At 34.1% G+C, this 22,402-nt stretch overlaps 2 protein-coding genes across 3 annotated transcripts in view; one reads left to right on the top strand and one right to left on the bottom strand.

Moving 5' to 3' along the window:
* Positions 1-1,399: 1,399 nt before the first annotated feature.
* Positions 1,400-22,402, top strand: part of LOC118268150 (uncharacterized) — a 102,069-nt gene continuing 81,066 nt past the window's right edge. For both annotated transcript variants that reach the window (XR_007707396.1, XM_035582465.2), the window contains exons 1-2: positions 1,400-1,548; positions 17,550-17,631. Coding sequence is in view for 1 of the 2 variants with exons in the window: in XM_035582465.2 (XP_035438358.2) it covers positions 17,556-17,631 (76 nt within the window). In the remaining variant the exon portion in view is untranslated. The remainder of the gene's footprint in view (positions 1,549-17,549; positions 17,632-22,402) is intronic.
* LOC126912729 (uncharacterized) overlaps positions 11,282-22,402 on the bottom strand; it is a 202,865-nt gene continuing 191,744 nt past the window's right edge. Inside the window, exon 2 of the mRNA XM_050706375.1 lies at positions 11,282-11,300. The gene's annotated coding sequence lies outside the window, so the exon portion shown is untranslated. The remainder of the gene's footprint in view (positions 11,301-22,402) is intronic.

Genomic DNA, 22,402 nt, shown 5'->3' on the forward strand with positions numbered 1-22,402 from the left:
AAAGTAGTTACTTTTCTCGACTATTTTACGTGAGTAAGCCGCATTTAAATTAATTTAGCAATACATAAAAAACTTAATCTATCTTTTGTATTGATGTACCTAATAGGTAGGTATTAGGTATCATCCTCAGGAACAAATACATATAAACAAGTAGGAAGGTATTAAAGTCATCCAATGATCCTGTCTTGGGCAAGGCGAGAGGAAGTGTCAGACTCTTACTAGTCAGCAAGAGTTGTTTTTAGTCAAAAACAACCCCCGTACCTACTCCTGCATTGAGCTGAGAGCCCGGTAACCCATTACGTTGTCCGCAGCTTTGGAACCTTCCTAAGTATAACCTATTACCTAAGTAAATATTCCACTGAACAAACTTGCAAGTTTCAGCCCTACGAAGAAGTTTGGTTACTTGTTGAGCTCGGTTTGCCACAACCGGGTCTGACAGAGGTACCTATCCTTTGAAGGATTACATAATTTACATGTCCGAAGGTATGCAACTAATTTGTTTTAGGTTTACCAAAAATTCTAATCCTACTAATTTAATTTAAAAGTGATGAATGAGGATAACATTCGTGTTTAATATTAAACACCGTTTAAAAATAATATAAGTAGGTATAATATATAGTATTAAATTTTATCATTCACGCTTGTTTTTCCCAGAAGAGTAAACAGAGATCGTGTAAAGTGTGTGACGTCTATTTTTGACTATAGGTACTTTGTGTTGTCGTGTATGGAACAGTAATCAAGACTATGATTTTATTTATCTTTACATTTATTATCAAATTAAGGTTTTTTACGTTTTCATATTTTTGTCTTATATCTATATTTTCATCTTGATGTGTTTCTTAATTCTGCAAAAAGTTTAATAAGATTGACGTTAATAATGTTTAGATACCTATACTTAAAATAGAAAAAATCTACATTAAAAAGCTCGAAGCAATAACAATAAATCGAATGCCTAGCCCTATTAAATCTCACTCGTATAAATAAGCATCGTGCGACGCGACGTAATGTTTGGAAGCGTTGTGGAAAACTCCTTCAATTTGCCGCAAGTACTCAAACGAAACTCAAGTACAACATAAAAATTGCGGACCAACTTAAAAGCTATTAGTACCACGCGCTCGCGCCAACTGCGGTATATCCTCTAGACACCTGGAGTACTATAAATAGTATTAAATAAATGTTGCTGTAAAGGCCGAACGTTTTAGAACTTTGTGCTTCGAGTACGACCGGGCAGCCTTTTTATAGCATCAATTCCCGAGTGTTTGTTTTTTCCCGCTAAATAACGTTCGGCCTTTACTTCTTACATTTATTTAATACTATTTATAGTACTCCAGGTGTCTAGAGGTTAAGAAACACCAACCTGTATGCTTTTTGAACGAAACCATTGACGTCATAGGGTCGCATTTCGCACATGCGCCCTGGAAAGCGTCGCCATTATTCTATTCGCGAAAGGGAGTGAGATACTGAATAACACAACGCGGCACGCTGTATTGGCGGGCAGACGTATCGCTTCTCCTACTCGAAGACCAATAACGCGGGAACACGACCCCGGTAAGTAACGACGTAGTAATAATAATTACAGAGATCAAATTATCACGCCAAACACTCACTGGTTTTGCCGGAAAGTTTTAGATAACTTTTTTTTCGTTCTTTGATTAGTTCTGGCTGTAATTTTTTGTTTCTAATTTATGAATTTATCGCGGGTTTGTTTGCGAATACTTTTAAGCATAGAGTTTATGGAGGTAGTTAGGTTTTTGGTTTATATTTAGATTTTTTATAGATATAGAGCTGGAATCTAGCTTTTTTATTATCTAATATCATTTCAAGATTTATGATACCTATTTTTAAGATTGGAAAGTTTATTTGGCTATAACTTTAAATACAAAATCGTGTCTACACATTTACTTTCTAGTTAGTATAAAAAGTAAAGCCGTTTAATTAATATCATAATAAATGGAATTATTAGTTACCTACGAAAAATAATTCACATTCCCAATCGAACATTCTAGATCCTAAGCTCGTATTTTTCGCCAAAAAAAACAGTTGAATGAATTTTACAAATTAAAATTTTGTCGGCACGTTCCCAAATGATTTTCAGAACTTTTGGGTCTCTTTTGTACGACATATGAATTGATAATACCTACCTGTATTGAAAGGGGCACCATTCAATATATGGCCACTGAATGAGAGTTGTTGAGCAACAGTTTAACATATCTGAAAGTTTGAAACAATGCGTGGGTTGAATATGTGACTATTCGGATCTTTATTTCGACGAAAAGTAATATCTACGTTTTCGCTTACAGGGTACATATTTGCAAAGCTTTGCTGAATGGAGGAGTCCATATTATGTATACAACTATAGATTGTTATTATCACTGATATAAATATGATGAAAGTTTATCATTTAGGCATGAATTATTTAGGCGTACTGTATTATAAAAGAGATACCATAGGAGCGGTAACCTAGCTTCAAAGAGATGTGATGCCATCATGTATTTGGCAAAAAAGGTTTTGAAATATTATCTAATAAGACTAATATAATAGGTGTCATAAATATTTTAATATTGTACGCACATAAAAAAGAGCAAGCCGGTGTCGACCCTCGATTCGATACTCGGTGTTTGCATAATACTGGTCCAAGGCACCGATTTCTGTCTAACCACAAAAACCTTATAAGGTTGGCATTTGAAATCAAATATCTGGAAACGTAGCACAAATATTTGTGGTACCGTTATTGGATTTGTGTATATCACAAACATAGGTTGTTTTCTAGGTCAAAAAAACACATATTTCTTTTAAGATTGACCAGGAGAGTAGCCCCAGAAGTAGTAAATTTTTTATCCCCTCATGTTACCACTAGCACAAAATTCTTCAGTAGACGATTGTTAACATTTTATAACTTGTGAAGTTAATTTCGAGTCGGACGGTACTTTTGTAGTCTCGGGCGGACTTTTGAAGCTACGTAATGTTCGGGACAGCGCAATTACGACACAGAATTTTAGAGGCTGGAATGTCGTTTAGTGGTTGTGGTTTTATACCCATCTGTTTACTTACGTACCTACCTATTACAGAATATAGCTGGTTGGTAGTTAATTGTTTACCTAACTAAGGAGATGTCGGCTTTTCTAGGTGTTTCATGAAGCACAGTTTAATTTATTCACAGTTCATCATAACATGGTTCTTGTTAGCATGGTTTCAAGTTTTAATACATAAATATTTTAAGCCTTTTTGGGCCTTGGATAGGTAGAGGCTTTCGTGAGTAGAAGCTCAGTCTAATATGATTTGTTATTAATTCAAGGGCAGGCCTTATACGAAGATTCGAGCAAAAGACGACGTCCTAAGCTGAAATTGATATTAACACAATTTTTATACGTACTAGGGTACGTTATGAAATCCAATCGACTACCTTATCAAAGGATGATAACTAAAAGCCCTCTTGAATGGTCCATTATCCTTTTATAGAAAGGTATTTTAATCATGCTCGAGATGAAAGAAGGGGAAGGAATTGATCAATGTTTACTCGAGTGTGGTGTCTCTTATGGTAAGCGGAGATTGGTCAGACGGGGCGATGTATTGTGGAACCACCTTTAATATGAGAGGAAGAAAAAATATGAAGGAATTGTTTTGTCTATGAATATGCTATTCGCCTCTGGCGATGAATGTCGCTGTTGCCTTTTCACAGAAATGTATCTTGTTCGTATGTTTGACAGGAAATAATACGAGTATTGTCCCTTATTATATTTGTTATTTATTTGATTAGTTTCATATTATTGAAATATGTTTCTAATGTTTATTGTATCTGTTTTAGCTAAGACGAAGTGCTGTATAGTCACGATTTAAAAGCATATCTTGTCATTATTAGAGGTATTATTCTCCGTAATACTTCGTTGGTCGAGTGGTCGCAAGTGCGACAAGGGGTTTCGAGTTCGATTCCCAGATCGAGCAAAGTATTACTGGGCTTTTTTCGGTTTTGAAAATGTCTTAGTAGTAGCACGGAGTCTGGAAATGTGCCCGGTATATGGCAATAGGCTTACCCCCTATTACATGGGACTTATAACACAAATGGTGAAAAGTGGGTGTACATTGTATAGCGGCATTACGTGCTGTAATGTGTACCTCTGCCTACCCCTTCGGGGATAAAAGGCGTGACGTTGTGTGTTTGTTTCTACGTAATAGTTGTTGTTTATATCTACATCTAAGAGCCTTATCGTATTTACTCTTTGAAGTCTGGCTTACTTAAGCAAAAGTGCTTGAGAATCATTGGTTAGAAAGCCAATTTGTATTCGGATTTAGTTAAATGTTCGCAGCGATGTCGTCGTATTGTTGCAAATGTAGCAGAAAGGAAAGGAAAGTTTTTTGTTAAGACGCAACGTTTTTTGACAAGAATAAATTTCAAATACATTGGATCCTAAAGTTGCGTCGAGTTCTTTTCCTTACATTGCAATTTTTTTCGGCTTTTCTCTAGGTAGAATTTTAAAACGAATACTAAGGATTCTCGAAAAGAGAAATTCAATAAATGAAGTATATTTCCTAATACGAATAGTCGGCATACATTTTTAGGAAGTAACAGCTTCTTCTTCAGTTTAGACATTTTATTAATAAAATCTCCATATTACTAATACCTGGAAAATTAATAAACATGCTAAAGACGTAGATTTCCTATTCGCTCGATGTTAATTACTTTGGAATCGAAATGCCAATCGCCAGGAGCGAACCTAAGCTAATTAAGAAATTGCAGATTAATAGCGGTTTAAATATTATCATTAAAGGGCAAGTTGTTGATTGAATATTTTTCTCAGAATAAAGTTTTTTGCCGTAAAGAGTCCAAAGAGTCTATAGAGCAGTTTGAGCTTTATTTATTTTTTTATAAACCTTGTTCCACATTAAGATTTTCTCCTGTTTTGAGTGAAAGTATAGGTACACATAACGCTCTGACCCGGAACAACTTTGTAAATCTCACAAATAATTACCTATGTAGTCAAATACTCTAGCTAACCACTTAAAACCTTTGAAAGAACCTTTTGGCATTTAACAAAAATATGCGGAAATTAAATTAAGCGTGAATAAAAAGAACATGAGAGAGCGCACTTAGCCATATAACCAGATATTTTCAGGAGAAAATTATTAACATTTACATCACTGCGTACATGACAGGGAACAATATCTTACGAAGCAACAGGCTTAGAAATATTGTTTGATTTTATTTACGGGGCTTTTTGCGGCAATTTTATGTATTAACTCGAATGCTTCCCACTCAGTCGTCCGATGAACGGTGAAATGGGGCAGATTGGCAATCAATCACTTTCACACGAGTGCTCTCTATGTTGTATATTGTATTATGCTTTCAAGACTAATATCGGAATCAGGTTAAGTTTGCCGACGTCAAGGTTTAGTGGACAAGCTTGTATCCGAAATTGTGTGAGATTCTGTTACGTGTTCGCGTGATTAATGGACTTTGATTTGGCGGAAAGTGCTCGACTCTTCATCTTGATGGTGGTGATATTGACCCTACTGATATTACGAGTAATATTATGATGTTACTTCTCGTATAAATGAAATGAAATTAAGAAAATGTTAAATGTAACAATTTGCTCGTTCAGCAGTTTTGCTAATTGTTTTGAAGATTACTTCTACTTAACGTCATGCGGTTTCGTCAAAAGCTGTCAACAGAGATGTACCTAGATAGGTTTTCTTTTGAGGAGTTAATATCATCCACTGAGTCTCCCGCCTTGGGCGAGGCGAGAGGGAGTGTGAGACTCCTGCTTTTCGACCCGGAGCTCCGTAACTCGCTAGGCAGTTCGCAGCTACCTAGATAGTTTCCGTTCAAACGTGTTCAAATCTAATTCAATACCCAATTATTAATGAGACTTTTTTTAAATAACAGCCATGAGCACCAAGAGCACCAAGTACATATACACCTAGATACCTACTATATCGATCCGAGAACTCAGTGAAACACGATATAACTAATCTTTCAATTTAAGACGCTAGTCTCAATTGTACCTTATTGTACTGCCCATTCATTGACAATAAGCTAAAATCCTTCTTCCAATTACTCCGTAAATTGCATGTTTCCTTCTTTTGCATCTGTTACATTGTGTGGAGCCCTGGATTTGTTCGTGTATTTTATTATTTACTAGCTGACCCGGCAAACTTCGTACCTCCTCAAAAATTTTTTTCTCACCTTTTAGTCCTGCCCTGGACTTGCACAAATAATTCAAGTCCAAAATTAGCCGAATTGGTCCAGCCGTTCTCGAGTTTTAGCGAGACTAACGAACAGCAATTCATTTTTATATATAGACATTCCAGTTTGATACAAACAATGATGTAATAAGGGTGCGGAAAGCATTTTTGTATATTGATTTAAAATGGCTGTAGCTAAATGAATGATGAATGTCAACGGAATAGAATTTTTATCTCGAATCATTTTGATTGTTGTCCACATCTATTTTCTCCGGTCCGTTGATTGATACCAAGAAGATCATGAGTTAGACAGTCCCATATAAATTAAGATAGTATTTTTTTTTGAATGGCTTACAAATGTAGTCAATATTTATTTACCTTTGTGTGATATGTATTTGCTAATACCAAGTATCATAAATAAGCCTGGAGTCAAACTCATTAGTGAAATTTCCATTTGCCACTATTGCGGTCCGAAGTCTCACACGTGTTTAATTTATTGCTAGTCCACATACAAAATATGTTTGTGTGTGGACTAGCATTGTGTAATTAATGTTTTTGGTGGAGGTTGCTTTCGGTTATATTGATGAGGGAACAAAATTACTTAAGTACGTGTTTTAAACGGTTGTTTGTGCGATTTTTCACAGAGTGGTTGCAGAGTTATTTTTCGAATTTGCATAAAAATATATTGAGTTTACGATGAGTATTCGATTGTGCATTTTGTACAACAAAACAGGCTTTCTTCTCATGCTATACCTAAGTATTTAATCATTATGCTTATATTGAACAAGTTAGTGTAACGAGGAACTCGACTCATCCGGCGTCATGGAGTGCTGCTATGAATACAATCCAATCCGGATGGCTTGAAACCAGTCGTGTTCCTCGTAAACAGCTACGTGAGTAAGCCGAAAAACATGAATAATTAATTTAGTAGGTCTTACGAAAGTTATAATACAAAAAACAAAATACAAATGTCACATTTAATATCAATTTGTACTGTTAGCTTGTTAAGAGTGATTTTATGTTGCGTAACACGAATTTCCTTAATCACTAGTGACGCACTGTTGCACTAATTAACACCGATACGTTTTGGGAATCCTTAAAACTTAAGCTACTGTGATGGTAGCCGGAATATCGGCTCATCCAATTTAATGGGGATTAGTAGTACAAGGAAGTATTAAGGACATTGGATAAAGTAAAAGCTTTTGTGAGGAACATTTTATAAGTAGGTAATGTAGTTTTATATGTACAGTGGCTTAGGTAGAAACTGAGATTATTATGCGACTCTGCTGTGTTTAAAGATGATGAATGGTGGAGTTTTTTTTTGTTAGGTACCGCCTGTGCTAATAAAGCTCATGTATCGTAACTTCTGTAGCTTTATATGCAAAAACAAACGTACCACATGTTTAGTGTATGCTGATCTTATAGATATTATTACTAAACTAACTTTTTTTTGAGGCGGTCAAATCATTCTAGTGCTTCTCCCGCTTCTTGCTTGGATGAGGCGAGAAGGAGTGTCAGACTCTTACTGACTAAAAACCCCTATTCCTACAACTGCTCTTTATACCGAAGAACCGGCAACTTGTCAGGTCTTCCGCGGTTCCGTATCGGGCATCAGCCCTACTAAAATAATAATAATAACCATTTATTTAAAAAAAAATATATTCCATTATTTTCGGAATGGTTATTTCTATTGGTTGGTTATAAGAACGTATGCTCGTAGGTACGTAGTTTTAGTGGAAAGTAAATGCAAAATAATATGACTAGTTTCCAGCACAGAATTCTCCTTAGTGGCAATATCCCGAGAAAAAGTTTCCGGGCGAAATAGTTTTCTGCGGAATAGAAACTTTTTCTTTCCTTCCTCCTCTAATGAAATCTTTTGATTAATTTTGCTGCGGAATCCAATATGCTTGTTCTTGTTCGGAACTTCATATCTTCCGTGATTTGTAAGTTGGTGTCTAGCGCAGATCCTGGCTTACAGGAATTGCAGTAGTCAAAAATGTGTGGAGGGATTTTTCTTAAAAAACAGCTCATTTATAAATACAAATGATGCGGAACAAAATGGGTATCATATCTCTATTTGTATCTCTTTGTCAAACCAAAGGCGTCGCTTTCGCATTGTAGATTTGATGTGTTTTGTTTTTTTTTTTAATTTTAGACAGCATTTAATTTTACAATTGGCATTTACTTACATTCAATATACTACTAATATTAAATACATGTCCCATTACATTTAGATTAAAGTTGTTCAACGGGCCTCTGCGAGTTGGCTTCGGCCCCTCGTACGCCTTCCAAAGGTCCGGGACCCTGTGGTCCCGTGATTATGTAAGGAACAAAAATATTAAATACTAATATACATAACATTTATAACTAAACTCAAAAATAATAGAAAACTAAAAATAATCTACTATTTACAAAGCAAAGAAGGCTGGTAGCATTGTCACGTTGTATGACAACTTTTTTTAATTTTTCTTGTGTTCAGCCATTCAAGATTCTACACTCTTATAAAAGTTTGCCTTAAGTAGACCATTAACACAGCAGTCCTCCTTGCTAATTAAAAACAGCTGCTAGCGTTCCATTGTTTTCATAATATAAAGAAAATAATGAAGTAAAATTTTATTCTCAAATTGTTGTACTCGTACCACGTGTAAAACTGCGAGATTAATTAAACATTACTACAAAGATAACCTGTATCCGTGGTATGTGTATGTATATTTATATTAAAGCATAAATATTTAGGATCAGAAAAAAATGCTTTCTATTCAATATAGTTACTAGCTTTTAATTAGATTTTTGCGACAACTTAGTTTTTTTTTGGATAACCCCTATTAGCTAGGTGGCTATTAGGTATATAGGTAGGTGTATAAAGAGAAAGGGCACAAATTAAACCCATATAAACCCAGCATAAAAGGTCGAAATTAGAAATAATCTCAATTTGAATATTTATATAGATGGAAAACTCTTGAATTTATTTATTTAATTTAAGCAGGGTCGCCTTAATTAAAACGGGTTTGACGAATGAATGACAAACAGATTCCCAGAGACATTGAGCTTTATTTACCAAACGCTTCTTAAAATAGTACAAGTTAATAAATAACCGTGGTCGTCAATAAGGTAAGTTTCCTCAGCGATAAAGCAAAATGAAGATTAAGGAGTCGGAAATGAGAAGGGAGTACTTAGAAGTATGGAGAGTATTCTATTGGTTGATTTTCACACTGCACTGATTTTTATTCCTCTATTAAAGGGCCTTTGAAGCCGTTTGTCGTCCGTGATGATGTTGAACATGAATTAAAGTAGTATAAAATTGTACAGTCTATATTATGGTAATAGTTTCACCCTTTATTACATAAACTTACAACTTTATATTGTAATCATCACAACATTTCCTCCTCTTTCGGGGATTATACGGGTTTATTAAAAGTTGATACAAGCACCTGTGACTCATCTGGTGTTGTGGAACTTGCGGATGACCAATGGCGGCGCTGATCGCTTACCAAACGGTTTCACGGAAAAATTGGAAAAATCTCGTTTATAAAAGCGTTTGAATATTGTATTAAGAAGAAAAACATCTGATATGTTTCGTTGATACCAATTCTGAGAGCTAACACACGTTGGTATTGTAAAGAGAATAAAATGATATCCGAATAAATGTCGTCGATACTTTTAAGAAATTGACATCAAATAAATTTTATATGCTGATCAAATTTAAACCTTAGTATCTTGATCTTAGTGTTACAAGATACTGTTACAAAGCGATGAAACGTGATCGATTTCTGTTTATTTCGATACTTATCGCAATGAACTTTGTCTGGTCTCCAGAGTTTCAGATTGTCATTATTTTCTTTATTAAGATTGATTCTATCTGCTTGATTGTTGTCTGTTTACTGCAAAAAGTCGGATAATGGTCGGACTTGAGAAGCATTTTTTTTCCAAATTCTTGTTATTGTATCTCCCGGCATAGGTAGGTACAATCTCTGGATTGGTAAATCTTGATAGGCTTTTTTATAAGCCGGTAAACGAACCGACGGATCGCCTGAATGTAGGTATCGACGCCGCACACGCACACCTGAAACACCAGAGGCGTTACAAGTGCGTTGCCAGCCAAATAAGTTGATAGTATATTCATAGTAAATTAAACTATAATTCTAATCCAAATATAGATTTTCATACCTAATTTCGACTCCGTTTCTTGTTAGTTCCAATTTATACATACATTATTCAGCTATATTATACGTCTTAAGATAACAATTGTTAATAAGAGACACCTACTATAATAATCATGACACACATTGTGTTGATTTAATGGAATTATGAAATGTCAACATAATCAGTCTCAAAAACAGAGAGAACTAAGTAACCAACCTTGAAAGTAGATCGTAATGAAATAGGGATGATGATGGGGTATGAAAATCTGAAATCTATTTAGTCCGTGATGATTAGGTAATAAAAAATATTAGATACGTATTTTTTTATTATGACATATACGATAACATTATTTACGATAAAACGTATCAAAGTTTAGAATACGTCGGTTCTATGTATAAAATGTACCTAGAAGTGATATTTCAAATCGATATATCATCGAAAGTATTTGTTTCCGTTAGAAAAAAAATATTTCTCTGACATTAAAATAATCTACAAGACGGACATTAAAATAAAAATTGCATCATCTACCCTATTCTATTGCCCTGATTGAAAGGTGACGTGTTTCGAAAGTTAATTACTGCGGAAATATTTATTTATCGTTAGTGTGTTTTATATTAGCATTTAAATGAATATTAATGCACCAAGACACAGGTTGTTTACAAAACAGAACACAAATTACTTGAAAACTTGTCGGAGCTCGGGAACTTTGCAGTTTTTAACTATGTTTATTATTTGCCCAGGATTCATTATAAAGTTTCAGTGTTCTAACTGAATAACAAGTGGTAACAATGAGTTATTTCTTCACTTTTCATCTTTAGTTGGGGTTAAAATGTTGCTAGGAGAAATATTTATACTTTTTCGAGTCAAAAAATGTGACCTTCCTAGTACCTAAATAACTTACTGGACGCTTCTAATTTTATTATAACTTTCGTAAGATATACTAAATTAATTATTACATTATCGGCTTACTCACGTAACTGTTTGACGAGGAACTCGACTAGTTTCAAGCCATACTAGAGGCTCATATTCATGAGCAGCATTCCGCGACACACGACGTCGCGGAATGCTGCTGCCGATAACATAATAATAAATTTAGCTTCAATTCGTTCATTTACTCTTAATCAAAACTACAAGGAAGATAAAGTAGCACTCAAGTGAAAATATACATAGATTGTATTCACGCGTTCTCATCAAGAACATTCATTAGTCTTAGGTTAATATTTGAAAAGAAACTGAGACAGTTACCAGAGTAGGAGACACATACAGCTGTGGTATCTAGTATCTACTTACGTAACATTAATTTGTTTCACGCTTAATGAATTCCTTAAGTTGTGAAGATGTTTGTAGACGCTGTGGTTTGTCACAGTGTTGTCGCCTTAATTAGTACGAGTTCATGAAGATGCTCACATATTGAGTCTTACGAACAGAGTAACACGTGTGAGAGTCGCTTTCTTTTACACACACATCAACAGCCTGTAAGTGGCTACTGCTAACCAAAGCCTGTTCTCGCATGGAGAAGGTTTGAGCATTAATCACCGCATGAGCAAACGCTTAATGCGGGTTGACGATTTCAAACTTATAATTAGATATAGTAAGCCCAGGTTTCCTCACTATGTTTTCCTTCACCGTTAGTCAATGATGTGTATAAATAATTTTAGAAAGTACATATAACTTGCCGTTGGTAGGTATCGAACTCGCACCCTCATGAGAAGCAGGCGTCTTAAACTTGCGTTCGTCTATTCATTGTAGTAGTTTCTTAAATTGAAATCCCTCAAGGACCACTTCAGTACAAGTAAAAACACGCCATCAATATCACGTAAGGCCCAAAACATCACATTTTAATGAAAATCCTACTTCAAACATTCTCTCGACCAAATGCCTGAACAAACTACAAAATCTCTCAAAGCCTCTGAATCCTTTTCGAAGCCGCAACTACATTGCAGCAAAGTGATTTTAATCACGTTTCGATCAGCGGTTGCAGGAGGTGCTCCAGCCCCGGGGCACAGGGGAGCGGGAAAAAGGGGGTGAGGGGAACAACCTATGAACTGGGTCACTAAACCAGCTCAGTACGGGACCTACAAATAATATCGGGACACCAACGGCCATCTGCAACAGTTTCCTGCAAATTTTCAATAACCGACCTTCATGTCCTGGAATTTAGATTGGATTTAGTTTTTAGGACAGATTGATTGATGTTTTAAACAAATTGTGCAAAGTGTGACGACCTCTGAACTGGGTCAGTGGACTGGAGCACGGGAATCAGGACATACAAATCGGGACGCGTGCTTTTGTAATCATTGTGGCTTTGTACGAGGTGGAATATTGAAGCGTGTACAATATTTACCGGTAACCGAATGCTGCATTTTTTATTTACGCCTGACATTTGGTATTGTGTTCATTAATGTTTTATAACTTTGTGTCAAACATTACTTACATAGCTTATACTCTCCAAAGGCGAAGGTTGCCACAGACCTCCATTTTTATATCAATACCCACGTAATATATAGCGTTCTTTTCACCAGTTTTGTTTTAAATTTCTGGTAAAGGTCTTCTCTAGAAACCACATTGATATTTGGTAAACAAGAAAATAATTTTGGAATCCATTCTGTTAGCGAGAATTTCAATAAACATACTTTACCTTAACTACAGCAGTAACTTACTGAAGTAGAAATTGGGTCGGAAAATTGAATAATTATTTAAAGCTATTATCACTTCTGTTGAATCGAATTATTATAGCCAAGCAAATTCAAAGTGCTCTGTTTATTTAGAGATAACAGGAAAATTTAACAATGTTCTATAAATAAATAAAGTTGTTTTGACACACCTAAGGATTCAATTGTACGGTTCGCTGAAGTTCAAATTTCTTGTCGGTATCCATTTCAATTTATTTATTTTTAGAGGTTTTTATTCATATCGGTTGATTTGTTATTAGAGCACAATCATTTTGAAATTAACAGTTAAAGTTACATAATTTATTAACTATTCATTTTTGCCTATCCGTTTGTCCGACATTCATGTTAGAAATGATATTTTTTTAATACTTAGGTATAGGATGGCCACGATGATGTGGCCGACGATGGAGCATTATCCCCCATTACCTCCTACGAGATTGTGTTCTTATAACAAATCATCCTGTATATTTTTTAGTTTACTTTTTGTATTATAATTTTTTCTAAGGAATATACAAAGACATACCTACTATGTATTTTTTGGAACAAGCTTCTATGAAACATAAACAAGTTTAGGTATCTAACCATAATACATAAACAGCAGCCATTGAACCTTTCACCTCAAGTTCACGGCTAAAAGAATTTCGCAAAGGAAAAACGTATTTTTTCCAATATTTAAATCATTTCGCATTAAAACCTGACACTTATTCACTTTAGTACTAAAGTGTGGAACGTCATTTTCGTCTCAATAGCACTCTTTGTGTCGACGGCCTATCTCGGCTTTACATCTATCGACAGGCCGAGGGACGTTTGAATTTATTAAACTCCAGCTCAGCAAACCTGACCTGAAAGGTCTAATAAATGAGTAGAAAAACATACCTTATACTTTAGTACTTAAATTATGTTTTTCTGATAGCTTGGTGGTTGGAATTTGCCGTGTGGCGACGGTATTCTAGAATGTATTTATTTATCACCATTCTATTCCCGCGGGTGTGGCAAGAGTCGATAGATGTGGTAATATCATTTCTTAATTCCTAGTAAAAGCAGACTGGGATTTGTTTCTGGAACTTTTTAGATCGATTCAAAGGCCATATTACGTGTCCAATAACATGAATAATAAACTGTACCTCTTATGAAACGCACTCGTCACGTATCGATTATTTTATGAGATAATAAATATAGATAACGAATATTGCGCTGCTGAAAGTGTTCAAAACAATTTTGTGTGGGATCTTGCTGCTTTTAAAATTACTTTGAGCAAATTTTTCTCAGTGAAATATTTACTAGGTGATACTCTTTTTTTTTGCATCGTGAGATGATTAAATCGCTGGGAAAAGGTCGACTAGTTTCGAGCCACACCGGGACACATATTCATGACGTGATTCAAGTATTCAATAATGGTCAGCATCCACTGCGGATACAAATAAATATAAAATGAATTGTTCAACCAATTCAACGAAATATTCACTGTGGACAATGTTCCTTAAGGTCAAAGCACGGCTCCAGCTTGGCTCAGGCTGGACTTCAGCACGGTTGTGGCAACGGACCATGCGCTGGCTCCCACTGTTGGCTTTTTGTATAGACGTTATAAAATATATCATTTGATATACGATTTAAAGTTAAAATTTAAATGACAACTTGATGGCTGGGTGGGCTGTGCCTGTTATGTCTTTTAGTTACTAAAAGTATCTATAGGTACGTTGCATTAGGTATACAGACCGGTCTACATTGAAACTGTTTCAAAAACTTTAACGTCAGCGACGTGACTTCGCATCGAGTCTAAATAACTGGAAAACTCGTCACAAAGTCCTTTAAGGATAAATCTTATTTACGACCACGAATAAGTTTATTTTGTTGGTGAAATTGTGGTCGCGAGGGATGGACGTCACTTTTATTACCAAACTCAGTTCTTTGATAAGAATATGTGGTGATTTTGAGATGTCATTTTCGTTTTTTTGTCTTTAAAGAATGTTCGTTAATAAGTAAATTCGGCCCTAATACAAAATAGGTTAGGTAGTTATTTTGATATCAAAATATTCAAGTTTATAGGAAATCTAATCTCTTTACTTCAGTGTTACATTCATGATTTACTATCATTAGAATTTGATATATTTACCATGTTTATTTATGTCTATGATTTTCCGATATTACAGCAAGCGCCATGATCACGGATTAATTAATGAGTTATTTATGATTTTTTACCTAAAACTATCATTACAGATTTCTTCAATGCGATAGGTAGACAGGTACTCGCTAAAGTAGACAGTTTGTCATACAAGACATTAGAAAAAGCAGCATATATTTTTCATACCCATCCTTAGGTATTTCAGTACGTACATCTACTTAGTCGTTTGTGAACAGATATAGACTGCCACGCTACTCCTAGTACTTAGGTACCATACAAGCATAGATCTAAGTAATTTATTACAGGCTTTGACACTCCATTATCCACACGCCCTTCTATTATACAATATTAGTTCTATTTATAGAAGTGTAACTCACACTTAGTATGCTATTTGTAGAATACATAATATAGACGAAGTTAGTTAGGTACATGAAAGTATAAATCGTATAATATGCTGTTTTTTTAGTTCGACAAACAGGAGTGGGAACGGAGTGGTTTTTAGCCAGTAAGTCTGACACTCCGCTTCGCTCAAGGCAGCAGCCATGGATGATTTTCCCCTTAAAAAAGCGTAAACCGAGGGAATGACTAGATTAATTTCGTCATTTGTTGTGATACTGAAAAAAAACTATTAAAACGTAAAAAATAATAATAAAATTGCAGTTCGAAAGTCGAATAATAGTACTCGTTTAAAGTTGGAAACGACTGTAGCTGCAAGTGACGCTTAAAATGTTCAAGTGCATATTTTTTCTAGACTTTTTAAATTAATCTACCAACATATTTTTGGCCAAGTAATCAACTAATGGCGTAGTAATCAAAGTTAAGAAACTTCAACCGAGATCATTAGTACCTACATCTAAGATTCGATTACAACTTTAAATTAGAGATAATTGAGTCTGGGAATGCCGTCAAAACTTTTTGATTGATTCCTATTTTTCATTAGATAACTCAGAAAAATCTTCGGTTCATTGATTGCTGATGATCTATTGAAAAAATGATTGGTTTTAGGATTGAACAATTCGCTTCGATTTTAATTTATTTCTTTTTGGCTTGTAATTTGATTTTAATAAAAATTTTAGGTCGTTAAAGTAATAAATGAAAACGCTGTTATGCTAGTCTTCCAATGAGAATGGTTTAAATTAAATTACACTTTCTAGAATAGTAAAGTTAATGTGTCTTCGTCAAAAACCTTTCGAGAAGTGATAGGTGTGTATTTGACTAATAAATTTCCATCTTAAGATAATTGAATTTCCTGAAATTAATACCCAGTATCAACATCTACATGATGTTGGAATTGAGCTATTAAATATTAAAACAATTCGCTGAATATATAATAAGTCAGCATATATTATTAACATGTATTCTAAGTGGCTATCAAGTTAGCCATACTATTCGATCTGGAGCTGCGGACTACCTAGCGGGTTTTATCGGGGCTCCGGCTCGAAAAGCAGGAGTAGGAACAGGGTGGTTTTTAGTCAGTAAGAGTCTGACACTCCCTCTCGCGTCGCCAAAGGTGAGATAAGTCATTGGATGATTTTTCCCCTCTTAAAAAAAGCCATACTAATCGATAACCCTTTGTGGAAATTACGGCATTTTAAACTATAAATTTCCATTATGAGTATTATTCACGTTGAAAGAATTTTACATATAGTAAGAGACCAAGTTATGCTGGTGCAGTATAACATAATATTGTTCTGTTGTGTACTTCATTGCTTTGCTTGTATTTATAAGACTTCTGTCTTCAAGCAGATTTCCCTCTACTTATTTTCTTTAACGCATTGGCTTCCGTGGTTTCGATTACCTGTGTAGGTCGGGTCGGTACATGCTTCCGTATCAACGATTGTGGTAATATGAATCGAGGGGTAAGCGATCAAAAGCATGTTTTTGTACGTGTTTCCACTTTGTATATTACTTGGAATTATTTCGTTTGATGATCAAATAATAACATTCGATCGTTTTGGTTTCGATTTCGTATTTTGTTGCCGTTTACATCTACTTAGATATCAAAGATACTTTATATTGAGGATATTTTCTTGGAAAATCTTTTTGGTAATTTTAAGGCTTTATAAGCGCGTATTGCATATTTACGGTATATTTACCGTTCTTTAATAATACTTTGAATTAAAATAAAGAACTTATGAAGGAATTAAATTCTCTAGACATGTATTTTTGTTTTAATCACTAATCAGTAGGTACATATTTATGTGTTGGCCTTAACAATTCTCCCACCGCTATATTGTTATATAAATAACAGAATAGATATAGACCTCATCTAATTTTTTTATATAATAATTTTTGACTTGTCAAAGTGCTCTTTTGCAGTCTATTTACAAATATAAAATAATTTTATTTCGTTTCATTTCATAAAAATAACAGCCAAACCAAACCTAAGTAAGACCTGTGTTTTCTTAAACTTTTTCCATTTTTGTCAACAGTTCACAATGGCAGCTACTTGGCTCCTGACGTTCGTGTTGTTCCTCGTGAGTTCTCACGTGTACTCGGCCCCAGCTCACACCGGTAAGTCAAACTTTCTAGTTTCACAACATCAAACACTTCACAGAATTCTTGGGGTGGTTTGAACTTGTTACATCCCCTATGTAAAGTCAATATTTAAACGGTTTTCTTTCAAAGAATTTTCTAGGAATATTTTCAAATGTGACTCTTAAATATTTGCGAGTATTATTGCTTTATTTTTCTGTGTTTGCAGTTGACGTTTAGTAGTTTACTTTCAGTGTACTTGTAAATATAACGGGAACAATGATTCACAATTATAGACTTAACTGTTTATACAAGTAAGCCTAATTTGTAAAAACAATTTAATTTATACCACCAAAGAGGTCGACTGCGCAGTTTTTAACCCTTCTAAAATGGTAATTAAATTACTACTTTTTTGGGAACGTTTATAATTAAAGGACGAAAGTTTAAATGGAAAATCAGGAAGCTGCGAGAAAGTTGATTACATTATACTAAAGTAATTTAAGTTTGATAACATACATGACCTTCTTTTATTGACAAATTGGTTAAGAAGCGGCAGGGTTTAATTATCGGGTTGGAGAAAATATCAGTAATTATTTTCCGAAATATCTTGTGTCGCCTATTACGAAATTGGCTCACAATACTAATAAAAATAACTGATAAAAAGAGGCTATTCAAACAAAAATATCAACGAATAAAGAAGACGATTTTATTTTCAATCTTCTTTCAATATTAATGATGTTTTGTTGATTCTGTGTTCTGAACCTCAATGTAAACGTAATAAAATTTGCGTCGAATTTAATAAATAATCAAATTATATCAAACTCAAGCACACTTCGCTAGCGACGCGTGCAATTTTATTGAAATTGCTTTTTTTTCTTTGACTTTGGAAAATGAGAAGATTTCTTAATTCGATGGTTTTTTTTTTGTAAAGAATGATTCTGAACTCCTGATTTAATTATTAGGTTCAACAAAATGTCTGGTTGAACTGGACTGGTACACATGGTAAAGTGTTTCATCAACAAATTAAAAAAATACCCAAACTAGAGAAGAATATGGTATGAAAATAATACCATTATCTTCTCTTAGCTACCTCATATATCTATCATACTTAGCTGGTTACTGGACTCCGGCTCGAAAAGCAGAAGTAGAAACGTGGTGATTTTTAATCAGTAAGAGTCTAACACTCCCTTTTGCCTGACGTCCTCACGGGAGAAGTCATTAAATGTTCTCCCTCCACCCAAAAGCCAGTCAGCCATTCATAATTTCTTGGAGTTTTGTGTGAATTACTAACTACATTTGTGTTTGTAGAACATGTTGTCCCTATTTATCCCGAAATAATATTCTAAGAAGGAAAATTAAAGGGACTTGTAAGTAGAATTACCAACCATGAAACCAAATATAACCACAAAGTTATATTTAGCAACACAAGAACTCGAGCGTATCTAATAAGTAGGTAGGGATGATTGATCGATTCCAAGTAATATCTGAAAATATTGTACAGAAATGAAACTTTATACTCTGGTGGTTTTCTTATGAGCAGGGACTAGGGAGAAAAGAATAACGTATTATGTGACACCCTCCTTATTGTCACATTCTAAGAATTTCATCATAATAGCATTATAGACAGTCCATTAAATATATAGATAGGAGTCACAATTCCATGGTAACCAAGAATTAGAAATCCGATGAACTGATTACTTTGTCCAACCCGGGAGTGGAACCTTGGGGCTTATTCTTGAATCCCATTCTAATCGATCGATATTGATATTGTGATTTTTTTTTACTCTTTGAGTCGCAACACTCGCGCCCCCATTGCATCCGTATTGCGTGGATATTAAATGAATTAAATGGTATTAAGTCTCGTTTAATTTTCCGTACTCTGAATGCTATTCTAACAGCTAAGATTGGGGTTGTATAGTTTTGACATTGAATAGTTATTGAGATTTTACATAGAGATTGGTTTCAAGAGTAATAAGAGCCCAAATTCCTTCAGCTATCTTCTCATAACCAACGAGGTGGATTGTATTACACAAGTTCATAGTTTACATAAAATAAAGTTTTACATAACATTGCAAACTTCTGTCCTATGTACAGGGTTCGTGTAAAAAGGTGCATATAATGAGAATGATATTCTTATGATACCAAGTGTGGGACAGAATATAAAAGAGAAAGAAAGAAATCGATTACTTCAACAATAAATAAATTACATAAACATACATACATAATGTATGTAAAGAAGAAAGCACTTATATACAGATATGTCTGGATACGTCAGTTACATTATCCACACACAGTGAACTAGAGTTATGGCATTTGACAGCTAATATCTCAGTACAATGGCAACACGATTCGATTCCAACAATTTTTTGTAATTCATACTTTCTTTTTAAGAACATAATGTTATTTCGTCCATAACAATTTGCACATAAGGTTTACTTTTGTGTAATTTTAGGCAAGAATAAGATATTTTGTGTACTTTGTTTTTAGATATTTTGTTGTTTTTGTTTCACAGTAGTTAGACCTACTACATTTATACAATTTGAGATAATTTTATACATTACAAGCTCTAAATTGTTGAGAAAAAATACTCACTAATAACAGTCTTCATGAAATCAGTTCATTAATTATTATAGGCTTACTCAAGTAACTGTTCGACGAGGAACTCGACTAGTTTCAAGTCATGCTAATGGGCTCATATTCATGAGCAGCATTCTCTTCAACACACGACGAGGCAATTGTCGCGCTGCTACTCTCGGTAGTTTGTCTCACTTATATTTTGACGAAATCTTCGTTAAAATATAAAAATACTAAGTCATTGTAGTCATACTCGTATTTACGTAACAAACAAATTGGGTACTTACCTAGATACAAATTAATATCCTTTACCTAAATAATAATTAATAAGAGGAAGTTTTACAAAAGATTATGTTGCTCAGTAATCCGTTGGGATGTTACGTAAAACGATGACGTCACCATGTTACCCCTGGTCTTGACATTGATTCTTGTGCGATGTTAGGTAAGATATTTTTATTGGGGCTGTTTTTATTTTGTTTTGTTTTTGCATAATCGTTGGACCGGTCCGATTATGTAAAACAAGATCCCGATGTTTTGATGTTAGATATCTGTTTTATTTTGAAGGTATATAACTTGATGACGTAACGAAATAGTAGTCAGAGTAAAAACAAATATTACCCGTGACTTAAAATCACTGAAAAACGTTAAAATAATTTGATACTGCATTATGCAACGCAGTATTAAATTATTAATTTATAATCATACTGTATTGATCTGATCGTAATGCAGTATGATCATGATATTGAGAAGTTTTAAACTATTTTGTTCAATGAATCGATAATAGAATTTTTCCTACTTTCGGAAAAGCCTTACTTCACTTTTCATATCCTCAAAAGCTTATCACAATACTTTTAATTGTTACTTATTTTTATTAAGTGACAAGAAAACAATTTCGATCTTATCTATTTAATTTAGGGTAGTGTTTTATCCATCAACTAAGAAAATGTCTGTTTGTAAGTCACAAATCACTTAACGAAAATGATCTCGAAGCGATTGTACAAAAAGTTTTTACTTAAGATTATGTCACTCAGTTTCTATGTCAACTGAAGGAAATTCTTGATTACACATTTTCATTTTCATTTTCCAACCGAGATTTGGAATGTTTGTTTTAATTGAATTAAACATTGATGCTTTACGTTATTGCTCACGTAGGTGTGAGTCCTTACATTAAGTAGATTGGTAGTAACCTTGGCAAAGCCGGAGCTGTTTAATTAAGACATCAATGACTACGTCAGGCTGATGTATTCAGGTATGCAAATCTAACAATGTTTGCAAAGCTCTTAAGTCAACTCTGGTTCGGTATAGATTGTAAGTTACCTCTGCTCTACTTTAATATTGGTGTTGTTGGATTATGAAGCTAAATATAGCATTTCATATAAGTACTGTAATAGTCGGATGGATTTAGTTATGCATAATATTATATCCAAGTTTTTTACTTTAGGTACAAAATATTACTGTAATTTTCATTTAAGTATTTATTAGTAGGTGCAGTAAATGGAATTATGTGTTTGTCAACTTCAATAAACACAACTTCAATATGGGAATTTTAAAATACCAGCGGAGGACTGGACTAACAAAACATACTAGATAAACATCTGCTTACCTCTTCAGGAAATAGCAGGACTGATATTATGTAGGTACTTTATGACAACTACTAGGGTACAAAACTTCTAGCTATTTCATGTGACATAGGATAGAAGTAATTTGCTAAAAAGGTCAATAACATTACCTAAAAAGTATTTAATCTATGACAAACTACTGAGGAAAGGCTTTCTATCCAAACGTTAAGCCAAGGTCATTGACCAGGTGTTTGTTATTTGGATACTAAAGGATTCTCGCACCCTTTTAGCCAAATTGTAACTTGAATCTTTGTGAAAACAACATTTATATACTGAAGTAAGGCGTTAATGTTATTAGACAATAAAGGTTTGGTTTCTATCACCTACATTTAACTGTAAACAACTGAAAAGGCACCTTGTGAAAAATGTTGAAGGTAGTATTTCGCATGAAATATGTTATAATATAAACTCAATGAATTTTAAAGCGGCAAACAAAGGTTAAGAATTTCTAATAAGAAAATTTCATTCTGCCTTGTTGGTCGTATGCTTAGAAGTACTATGATCACAGCTTAACTTGAAGTCTCGAGCATTTGAAGAAAGTATTATTGGGTTTTTTTCGGTCTTTCGACAATATCAAAATAATAATATGGAGTCTGGATTTCTCTGCAATAATACTA

The sequence above is a fragment of the Spodoptera frugiperda genome, chromosome 29, assembly GCF_023101765.2.
Source record: "Spodoptera frugiperda isolate SF20-4 chromosome 29, AGI-APGP_CSIRO_Sfru_2.0, whole genome shotgun sequence".
NCBI classification, from domain to species: Eukaryota; Metazoa; Arthropoda; class Insecta; order Lepidoptera; family Noctuidae; genus Spodoptera; species Spodoptera frugiperda.